Source organism: Lissotriton helveticus, chromosome 3_1 (genome assembly GCF_964261635.1).
Source record: "Lissotriton helveticus chromosome 3_1, aLisHel1.1, whole genome shotgun sequence".
Classification (NCBI taxonomy): Eukaryota; Metazoa; Chordata; class Amphibia; order Caudata; family Salamandridae; genus Lissotriton; species Lissotriton helveticus.
The window spans coordinates 983,554,613-983,566,863 of record NC_136061.1 but is presented as its reverse complement, the minus strand read 5'-3'; the positions used below and the strand labels follow the sequence as shown (position 1 = coordinate 983,566,863).

General features: G+C 40.0%; 1 protein-coding gene across 1 annotated transcript in view; it reads right to left on the bottom strand.

The window, feature by feature from the left end:
* LOC144824194 (lanosterol synthase-like) overlaps window positions 1-12,251 on the bottom strand; it is a 227,102-nt gene that overhangs the window by 148,842 nt on the left and 66,009 nt on the right. The window contains exons 6-8 of the mRNA XM_078683350.1: window positions 5,211-5,319; window positions 3,395-3,513; window positions 606-703 (exon numbers count right to left, since the gene is read on the bottom strand). Of these exons, the coding sequence (XP_078539476.1) occupies window positions 606-703; window positions 3,395-3,513; window positions 5,211-5,319 (326 nt within the window). The remainder of the gene's footprint in view (window positions 1-605; window positions 704-3,394; window positions 3,514-5,210; window positions 5,320-12,251) is intronic.

Here is a 12,251-nt window from a genome sequence, read left to right as displayed (position 1 = left end):
CAATATATTAGTTTTCACCAAGAACCTTTTGTATTAGGCTCATCCCGAAATTCTCTTACATGTATTTCTATTTCCCCAGTCTCCTACCCACACATACAATTAATTTGTTTGTAATGGAGATTCTAATAACTTAAAGTGGCAATATGTTAAGTGCACACATGCCATCAGGGTTATGTGCTGCACTACAAAAAAAACTCTTTAATCAATAAATAAAATATACTAACAGTGCTACGGAAGGCTAAATGATTTAGTCTGATTAACTCTAGAGTCATGCCATTCCTGGTATCGTAAGCCACCTTTCTATACGTTTATTCTTTCCGTTAATATTTGCTTGTATTGGTTTAAAACTACCATGTTTCCTAATTCACATGTATTTGCTTTATTTTTCAAGTCCTGAGGCACATTGCTACAATACTTCCAGTCTCATCTAACAACCAGTTTACTACTAATAATGTACTTTCACAATAAATGATCACGCGATTTAAGGGCGTGTTTTGACAGCTCGACTGTCATTCAGTTTACCATTTTGTTACCCATGGCCATGACAGGTAGAGTCTTCCACAGGCAATGCACATCCTATATATCAGACAGACACAAACACCTACCAAAGATAATCTGGTATCCTGGACACATGCTCCTGGAAAGCCGGAGATGTGGGACCCTCCACGTACCAACGTACCAGCATGTTGATGGTCTTCGAAACCTACATACAAAAAATCAATTCGAACAGGGATATCATACACACCTAACAAAAAACACAGACCCTGAAAGAAAGCTGGACACAGCCAAACAACAACAAGCGATGCTGTGGCTGCAGGTTTCCATTTCCTAATAAGTCAATAAGTCAGATAAAATGGGAATGGGCAAAAGTTTTGACTACTTGCCTCTACCCGTGTGTATTTGAAAGTCTGTCTGTATAATGTGGAAAATTTCATAAAGCATTTTGTTTCACACATAAAATGAGGGATAAACTGTCAGAGTACGCACCATGATAGAGGACATGACAAAATCAACAGACATCACATGAAGAATCTGCCTGCGCCATTTTGTATTGCACTGTGTATGAACTTATAGTCATAGGCACTGTTAATTTTATAGCTGCACAGCACTCACTCACTTTGCATGCCTTGTTCCTACTTTCAGGAAAGTTACAATTAAATAACACAAGCTCTGTAAAGGTATCCATCTGCACGTATTTAAATTTGTTATACTTTTTCAAGTTCCCTGTTTTCATATTAATTATAACGGCCTGGAATTAAAGAGCAGCTGAGGCAAGATATGCTTGTGGAACCTGGAAGGTGGGGGTGGAAGGCTTGCATTTCTAGAATTCATGCATATATCATTGCTTTATTCTTTCTGTCACCTCTGCCCCATCCAGTGAATCTTAAAGCCACATCGAAAAAGTGTTTTGCACAGATGCAATTGAATAATTGACTAATAAAGCAAAACGGGCGAGCTTCAGTTAGCGCCACTGCTATGTACATTTCACATGCCTTCAGGGAAGCCGATGTGGCAGCGGCTCCTCTAAAGGTAGAGAGATCACCACCATTAATCTGGTAGTTTTGCGGCGGTATTCTGGCCAGGGTGGTGGGGGAGATGCCTTCCACCACACTGATGGGTGGCATGCCACTCAAAAGGATCAAGATAACACCTCACCCAGTTGTGGGTTTATAGACAGGGACATAGCTTGGCTAGTAATATTGGAGAGGTGTGGGCATCTGATTTCATGACCATCACACTGGCATATAATGCATACCTGCCAATTCACATGGTGGCACTGTGAGACGCACAATATCATAGCTGCCAAGGGTTAAGATTGCTATGTGTGACTGTTGCAAAGTAAGAATCTTCAGGAAGTCAGGTTGTAAGTTCCAGGTATATCTTTATTGGTAGTTCAGATACAGGAAGCTTAGATAGAGCCAAGATAGTAATTAGGCTATAAAGTATGCCCCACCAGGAGCAGTATATCCTTACTGCTCAGCCTGCTGACACCAACTGCCTAACCTCTGCACCCAACATTCTATGCAGTCATCACATTCCAACACATTCCTCACACCACTAGGCTGAACAGCAGGAAAGGGGTAAAGAAAAAAGAAGGGGCGTGAAATAACATCACAACATATCCTCTTCCTTTACACCTAAAAGAATGAATAAAATGAATAAAGAACAGAACCAAAACGCCAAATAAACAGTGGCGTAGGGAAGGAAAATGAGAAGCATATAATAAGCAATGGCATTAAAAGAGAGGTAGGTTCCAAGTAATATCTTTATTTGTAGTTCAGTTACAGGAAGCTTAAGATAGAGCCAAGATGTAAATAGGCATAAAGTATGCCCCACCAGGAGCATTATATCCTTACTGCTCAGCCTGCCGACACCAACTGCCTAACCTCATGCACCCAACATTCTATGTAACGTCATCACATTCCACACACCACTAGGCTGAACAGCAGGAAAGGGGTAAAGAAAGAAGAAGGGCGTGAAATAACCTCACAACAGTGACATTTTCATAATTCCAGCCTTTTGTCAATGGGAAGCACTACAATATATGGGAACTGCTCAAAATCCCAGAAATAAAAGGCAAAGATGCTGATACCAATGTGACAACTGTTCAGGGCACCAATATCACATTGTAGTAATCAGAAATGTAATAGCAATTGTGCTTGCCTAAAGGATACAACCGTGGAGACAGCTAATGAACACCCTACTTCATCATGCTTGAGTGCACAGGCCCTACCCTTAGCTGTAATTTCTAATATTTAGCTCTTTCCATGCACTTAATTTTGCTCGTGAGCAAGTGCCACTCATAATTGTTGAATGTCACTCATAATTACACTGAAATTATGAAAATGTCACACATAGCAATCTTTAATTTTGGCAGGTATGTGCTAAAATACAGCAGGGCGCATAAGAGGGGTTTAAACTAAATGAGAGAAACACAATATTTTATAAAATATTTTTTTAGGGCCTTCAAAGCAGAGATGAGAGAGAGTGTATGTGTGGTTTTGTCAGTGTGTGTATGCAAAAATCACAGGTGAAACCCGACAGACAGCTCACCATACCAGAATGAAAGCACATATACCAAATCATTCACCTGAAATTAATTATTTTTTTGGGGAGGGGCGGGGGGTAACACCTTAACTACCTCCCCTGAATCTAGGCCCCTGTTTATAAAGTTAAAGGGTGGCAGAGTTATAGGAGTCTCAATTTTAAACATGGCACATATGCACCTTTATGGAAATAAAGTCTGATGAGTTATAGGTTCACTTTGTTAACAGCTGCTATAGGTGAAGAACAGCTAAGAATTAAAGCTCATTGACAGCACAAGAAATGAATGGCTTAATAAAAAGCCAACAGACATATACTGAAAAGAAGGCTTGATTGAAGATCAGCTTACCGCCCCAATGCTGATGCACTTGGTGAACCGATCGTCTGCTTTAATGTGATCATACAGCACGTCCATTGCGCGACCCCGCAGACTGGAGCTGTGATGTGCTTCGTACACATTGAGCACTGCTGCATAAGAGAACACAGATCCACAGACAGTCACAACATGTACAGTCATCTCTGCTCAAATTACTCACCAAGAGTGCACACAGACACTGCTCTCAAACATCAGGGTTATTGGAGGAGAACACACCTGTACTCAAAGACAACTTACTAAGGGCCAATATTTAGAGGCAAAAAAAGTGCGCCCCATTCACAAACTGCATTTTGTAGTATGTTTAGTAGTACTACCATAGTACTACTAATATAAATATCTTACCACAAAATGCAATTCACAAACCTATTTGCACAGATCTCCACCCCCATCCCTCCTATCTTTTATACGAAGAGCTGTCACAAGTGTGTAGATCTTCACACATATAGGTCTGCATTTTAGTAACAAATGAGGGAGGAGCGGGAGGTGGTGGGGCTAGTGGCTAGAAAATTGGACTTACACCTAAATGGGCAAGTTTTAGGGAGAACCCACTGCTATTCACAAACAGAACTTCTACAGTGGCTACAGCTAAAAAAAGTTCTAAACAGTTGTAAATGTACTCCAGCCCAGCCTCGGGGGAAGTTCAGCACCACTCATTGCCACTCACAGGTACAGCAGCGCATTCCCATAGAAACAGATGACGAGAAATAAAATAAAAAAGAAACAGAGTTAAATGATTTTGACTTTTAAAAAAGAAATATATACATTTTGTTTAACTTGAAAAACCATAATTTATAAATAATTATGGTTAAAAAACTAAGTTATTTTAATATTAAATTATAATACGTTGTAAGACTTGCAAAATAATTATTAGTATTTAAAAAAGATTCTGTAGACACCTTAGCACATTTTAATGCATATAAAAAATGTCATCAATTAGGTGGAATTTTTTAAAATGTATTCTTTAGTAATGTTAATTTTAAATACAAAAAATACCATTCTGTCCCAACTTTCCTATGATTATATATAACGAGAGTTATGAACTTACAAACATACCATATACTATATCCGTTTCTTCCATTATCTGTTTAATGTCTCTTATATGACCCCCTTCTTTAGTCCTACTTTTGTTTCTTCTGTGTAATCCTTTCTTCTTTGAAATATAGGATGTCTTTATTGACAATAACCTCTTGTGAGCCCATAATGTTATGCAGCACTTTTATGTATTTATATATCTTAAATTGTTCAAATAAAAAATTACGAAACAAAAAATCAATTGAAAAATATTTTAAATAATTAATTTTAAAACACATTTAAGTCAATGTGCTATAATATTTGATTAATTCTACATTTTAAATATATATGTACAATTATTTCACATTCATATTTTATAATAAAATATCTATATTTTATTTTTATAATTTTTATTAAACTTCAATAAGTTCTCCTATACTTTATCATACACAGATCTCAGCCCAGGGGCAGAAACGTCAGCCTAGGTGTGAAAAGTTGCAAGTACTCACTTTATACTCATAATTAGTATTCTAGGAGGCTCCACCAGTGGGCGGAGTCATGTAAATGCACCAAGGAATAACTTTACACTTGCAAATGGAGAACAGCACAAAAGTGTAAAGCTACATCTAGGTGGAAGAACAAATGAACAGGAGTAAAGCTACACTTCTAAATTGCCCTTGTGGTTAGGGCCCAATGCGTCATGGCAGATGCAGGTGGGAAACAGCAAAAAACATCTGGTGTATCCTGCCCCGGGAGGGTGCTAGAAGTGCATCCTTACCATAGGCTACTGTCAAAAGCCAGCTGTGAGGTGTGTAGATATCACAAACACTGATGTTGTTCCTCTGAGACGGCCAGTGTATGCTGGAATACTCTTCTACGTACAGCTCCTACCAAAACATGCACTGTAATGTTTACTGAGTCATCGGAAATCATCTGAATTCAAGTAAAATCACTAAAATCAAATTAGCTACATATTGTATGAAGGGATACCCAAGCCTTTCACATCTCAAGCCCAGGAAACAGAACCCTGCATCAAACCCACAAGCGTTGGGCCACAAGCTAGGTCCTGCGTGACATATGGGTCTGGTAAAAAAGCTTTAGAGACTCTTGGGTCCCTTCTATGGCATATGTTCACTTTGGACATGCTGTGCAATGACCAGCAGAGGCAGTGGTGCCCTGTAAGAGGGTTTATCTAGATGTAATCCTTTTTGGTAAGGGGAGTGGGAGAGAGGTATGGTTATCCACTCTGCAATAGTGTATCTTACCATGACTCAAGTCAGAGAAACAGATACAAATAAAAGGCTAATATTTTTGGGTATGCTAGAAAGTACACATTTCAGGTAGACTAGATTAATATATACTGTATTTGGGATTTTTTTACGTAAGAGTTTTATATGACAATATAGGTAGGAAATATTACCATATTTCTTTAAATTTAAAGTGCATTAATATAGGGCTTACCACACCTGAGAAGGCTTTGAAGCGCTTTAACGTGAGTAGCACACGACCCGGGAGCCCAAAGTTAGTGAGTGGTCAGTCCATTAGATGTTGGGGTTAGTTTTGCATGCTCATTCCATGCATTCACTCCAGTTTATTTGTGATACGTTATCAACATAGATATGATCTTCTGACGAGGCTAGGTGAGAAGCAAATGTTTTCTGGAATTAATAGATATTGCTATGGTTTTCAAAAGAGCTTAAGACAGATAGTCATGACAATTAGAGTAATTTATAAACAGAAGAGGCAGGCAGAAGGTAGAAGGGAAGCAGAGGTGCATTAAAAAAATAAGGGATGGCAGTAAGTAAAAGTTTCATTGAAGGTCAATTTTACATGCAAGACTTTTAGTAATACCACAGTTTGAGAATTTTTGCATTTAATCTGTGGATGTAAACCTGTTGAACAAAACAGTTTTAAATTCTTCTCCTAAGGAATGTAGCTTACACAACCTTTCTAGAGGCACTTAAGAGGCGACACAGATACTTCCCACAGTAAGAAATAAAGCCAAGTGTTTGGTGAGACCCCTTTTACGAGTAACTTTCAAGCAGTGCCACAAATAAGCACATTCCGCTACCCATACTTACAATGTACAATCACCCCAGTGAAACCCTTTTTATGTACCTACTACAGCAGTACATTTAATACTATAAAGTATTGTTACAGATTGTGCAAATGATATGCACCATACATAAACAATACATATAAAACATATATTATGTAAACATCCACCAACCTAAAAATACAAGGCAATTGATAAACACATTGCAGCAAATAGGGGTGGGCAGATTTTGCGTAATCGCGTTACGCAAATCTTCGCGAAACGGTAAAAAATCTCTGCGAACACGTGGAATTGCGTGTTCGCGATGCTATTGTACTGTTTGCAATCGCTGTTTGCGTGCTCGGGGCGAAATATCTCGCAAACACGCATTTGAGAACCCGAACAAGCAAAATATTTCGCAAAGTCGCGGAATACAGAATTTTGGGCAATTTCAAGTTCTCTGTGGAACGCGAAATTAGGCAAATTCCGCGAGCGGAATGGAATTTACCACCCAGGCCTAATCATTATTATATTCCGTGCATGAATGGATGTGCCTCAGGTCTGTGTTTATTTCTCTATTACAAGTAACCCATGCCACAGCAATGGCAAAGGAAACCAAAGTATATAGGCCTATTAGAACCAGAAACCTGCATACATATAGCTACAACATTGAGGTTTAACATTTATGAATGTATAACACGCCGTGGTGGATCCGCAGACCCGACAGATCTGAAGATAAGATCTGATTGGCTGCCACCACATCAACAAAGATGTGGCGGCAGCTATTTTAGGACTTGAGTACTCAGTCCCCTGTCTCGCAAGATGGTTCACAAAACAAATAAGGGGAGGCTGGTAGTGATAACCTGCACCTCTAGGCATGGTTGAGGGGTCCAGGGGAGATCCCTTCCCGGGCTAAACACATAATTTTTTTTATCAGGACCTCGCCATGTACAGCTAATTACCTTCCATATTACATCACTCATGACATGTTCTATGACATCAGTGACAGCATTACTGCAACATTTGAAATGACATCATTGAAGACAACACTGTGTACGGCACGGGCTATAGTTATATTTAGCCTTTGTTTTTTCAATGAATATATATAGATAGGCATATATGCAGGTGATCTAGACTTCCTAACTGCACTAAATAAATGATATCTTATTGTTAAGCATGTTATTCCTCAAAACTAAGTAAAAGCTGACTTTGCATTTCACTTATTCAGCAAAATAGTGCGGAAACATTTAGTTATGCAGAAAGATACTTTGGTTTAAAGCATAACACAAAGACAATCACAGGTGGGAGTTGCCTATGAAAACCACCAAATCAATAGCAAAAAAAAAGTGTTGATTTGTTTGAAAATGCAGCCATCTGTATGCGCATGCCTTGTAGTACAAATAAATACAAATACATTTTATAGTAAAGGTCATTTTCTGAAGGAGGCAAATGTTCTCACTGGAAAAGGGTCCCATGACCCGGAGGTCAATTTCACTCTAAAAAGTTAATGCTAGGCCACCTCCAAAGAAACTAAAAGTGATCATTAAGAGATTACCCGAGGTATGAGGACAGAGTAGAGTGGGCACAGTGAATGACACCACAGAATAAGATATGTACAGGCAGAAGATAGGGAAGAGAAGAGCTAAAGGGGAAGAAGGGTAGAATATGACATGGAGCAAGAAAGGAAAAAGGGGAGAAAGAAGCCAGAAGACATACTGAAGTTGCTAAGCATTTGACTGAAGGTGAGGTAGGGAGTGGTTGGAAGAGTGTGGAGCAGAAATAAGAAGATTCCAACTTGCTGGAGTCAGGGGAGGGTAGGGGATCAAGGACTCTGAGTACCAGGGGTGGTATAGTTTGCTTTACGTTCTTCAGGGTATGTGTCTGTGGGAGGCGAACCACAACCGGCCCTGGCAAAGTGTTTGGCCGCCTCCCGCCCCACTGGGGGGGGGGGGGGGGAATGGAGTTGTCGCCGAGCTCTTTGCCGGGCCGGTTTTTGGCCGATTTTGGTACAGGGCCCTGTAACAAAAACGGCCCCCAAGGGCCCAAAACCGGCCCCCACCTGTGCGGCGCACCGGGGGATTGCCCGGTGCCCGCTATGGCCAGTCCGGGCCTGGGGGAGGCAAGGTCCTAATGTGGTGGGAGGGGAGTGCTTAGTGATGTGAGCGAGCAAGAGAAGGACACACTATTTCTATTTTTTACTTATAGAGCACCCAAATCACCCCATTAGGGTATCTCCATGCTAGGACCGCAAAAGTAAGCTGAGGAGGGACAATCAGAACAGTGAGGTATTCAACAACTTTCTGAATGCCAGATAATCCGTGCATTGACGCATGTGAATGGGGAGTTCATTCCAGTAGTGTGGGGTCAGATGGTAAAAGGCTTTCCCACCTAGGCAGGTTTTTTTTTAAATCGCAAGACTTGGAGCAGCGCTTTAGCTCCAGAGCAGAGGGGTCTGGAGGGGACATAGCTAACAAATTGGTCATTTAGGCAGCTGGGACCTAGGTTATTTAATGCTTTTTATGCCATACAGCAGATCTTAAATGTAGTCCTCTTCCGTATTGGTAACCAGTGTAGTTTTTGAAGAAGTGGGAGTGATGCGGTTCTTGGGGGGGCATTGGTCACCAGTCAGGCCGCAGTGTTTTGGACCACCTGGAGTTTGCTTAAGGAGTTTTCATTGGCTGAGATCTGCAGCGCATTGCAATAGTCCAAGCTGCTTAGGACTAGAGCCTGGATCAAGGTTTTTCTGGTTGATAGTGGCAGGAAAGGGAAGACTCTTCTGAGTAAGCTAAGGCTGTGGACACAGGCTCCAGTGGTGGAGGAGGCATGATCTCCCAATGTGAGTTTGTGGTCCAACCGAACTACAAGGTTTTTTACCACCTGTTTGGGACATGGGGTAGGACCTAATTCCTCTGGCCACCAGCTAGGAGACAATTTCACAGTGGCTTCACCAAATAGCATAATCTCTGACTTAGCTGCATTGAGTTGGAGAAAACTAACTTTCATCCACTCGGCTATGGCCTTCATTCCTTCTGCAAAGGAGATTTTAGGATTCTTTCTAATTGGGAGAATCTGCGCAGCTATCCAATCCAGAGGCAGAGTGCCTTCCTTTATGGAGCAGTTTAGGATAGAGCAGATTTGAGTCCCTTTTGTCATGAACATGATAAATCGCCTAGGCCATCTATGTGGCGGTAGTTATTATGCGTGCCTCAGGACACATTGTATTTATCCTCTTCAGGGTAAGATAGGCTCTATGGATGAAGTAATATTGGACAAATTTGAAATTCTGGAGGCACACGGTGTGGCCTCAGGATGTTATGCCAGACCTTCTTCGTTATTGGGACGGTAACATTCTCTGTCCAGCGGGATGGCAGGTCCCGTAAGGTTTGCTTAGCCAGTCGTCCCAGTGTACTGTAAAGCAGGATAATCACCTTGATGAAGTCGTTTACACTATACAGAGGGTAGTGTGTACCTAGGGTTTAGCTGCACCGTGCTTCTAGTGGGTCCTATTTCGTTGCACACACTGCATCACCAAATGCGATGCAGTGTGTGCAACGAAATTCGTTTTATTTATTTTTATGTTTACTTACCTTTTAAAGTCCGTAATCCATACATTACTAGCCCCCACCCTGCCCCTCCCCCTCCCCACGTCACCGCCCGGCCGGTACTCCCACTACCGGCCGCGGCTGGGATTCAGATGAGTACAGAGACAGGGTCCTGGTCCTGTAATACCAAATACAGGTGTAGCAGGAGATAGTACGAGTCTACAATCACAGGAATTGACTGCTCTTACAACTGTAGGTGCATCAGCAAGTGCCCCACTGAGAATATATTGACAGGGTTTCTGAGTACTAGTAGAGATACAGCTATCTCTCCAGTTTCTAATGACATGCCTGTTGCTACTGCAGTTATTGAAGTACCTCCTAAAAAGAGAGTTATTAATGTTGGGCTTTTTAAAACGGAATTCAGAGAAATTATACAAGAGACACATTACATGAATAGATTATTGTCATACAATACTGATGAAATGAGGTACTTGATAAAAGAAGCAGCAAGATGTGCAAATGTAGCTTGAAGAATTAGCTGACGACTGTGAGGTAGACATCAGTAAAATGAAAAATGTGAGGAAAAATTACAAAATGAAAAATGATAAAATAAAATAATTGGGTTTAATACCCTTAAGGGGTTATAACATTTAGATCAAGGATCTGGTTGAAAATAAGTATGGAGTGGAGTGATTTAAAGTAATACAGTGAAAGATGGAAGAAAGGTATACACAAGAAAGCTTCAGCAACAGACAAAAAAGTGAAAGGGTCAACTAATGATTCACAAATAGGGACAATTTCAGAATTTACCTTGATGGAAGTACATGGAGGGAATTATGTGCCTTTGATGAAAGGTGATTTGTATTGATGGAGCGAGATAGAGAATAACTTTTTATTCCAACTCGTGAAGTCATACTTCCATAAAATAAAATAATCCTATTGATGATTTGTGATGTATTTGTACTAAATCAACTTAGATTAAACTTATACACGCGGGAACATTAACATATGTGCTCATAAATGTGCATTACTGTTGCCTCTTTTTGTTCGTGCAAAAATAATAAATTAATTTTGTCGTTCTGTCATGTCATAACTAACTGCAGCTGTATTTTAAAAGTGGCATGTGCTTATTTTGCCTTCCTTGTCTATGAGATGTCATTCTACTCTCTATAGGTGCATTAAGGATTTCGTGGATTCTGGAAGACTGGTAGATATAAAATGCTGCTTTATTTGTTTGCTTTGTGCTAGGTAACATTAGACTAAGGGGTGGGTTAAATAATTATCAAACAAAGGGTGGAAACAGAATGAATAATATTTCCTTCATTAATTATTTTCTTGTGTTTGTTTATACATTAGAGAAATTAAGTTGACTGCTTTGGGCCTAGTTCACTCGAGTTTACTAAAATGATGAATTTATTTTCTGCACGGAGCCTGAGATGTCCTTTCTAAAGTTTTCCATCGAAGTAACATTTGTTGAACTGCGATGAGGCTCTGACATTATTCTGGTCGGACGTGGCCAAGGTCAGGAACCGGCAGAAGGAACATTTGATAACTTGGCATCCGAGGAAGTGAAATGAAACCAGTGAAAAACTATGGTAAAATTGTTGCAAGCAAAGGAAGCCTCGGAGCACGTACAGTAGAGACAATGGAGTCTAAGAAAGTGACGGAACTGATGTTTTGAAATTATGGGGTGACATGTCACTTGTCACTCATGAGCCAATGGGACATCAACTTTTGCAGAAAAATTTACTTTTGCTTAGATTAGCTTAGTGCAGAAAGGTATAAAGACCCATGCCCCGTGGATGGGTTACGCTGCTGCTTTCTAACCTTTGGATGAGGGTGTCGTGCTGTCGGACTTTACTTGGAGCACGTAAGAAACCCAAAAGACTTTACTTTATTTCCATTTATTTAGCATATTTAGGGACTTAGGTTTTGAAAAATGCTAAACTTATAATTCTTTGCAAATAATCTGAATTCTATATGATGCTTACAATATGCTTACAACGATTCTAATAAAATGCTTAAATAAAACTATATTCTTATAATTCGAATAAATAGCTAATAAAATCTTACTTTTGAAAACAAGCTGGTCTTGTCATTTCGGGAGTGCAGGTTATCATTAGCTAGATGCCATCGCAAATGGTGGCCAATTAAATATTTAGGATTTGTTTAAATAATGTCATTTATTTGCCGCAGATGTATATAAATGTATATAAGTTGTATATAAGTTTAATTAGGCCAC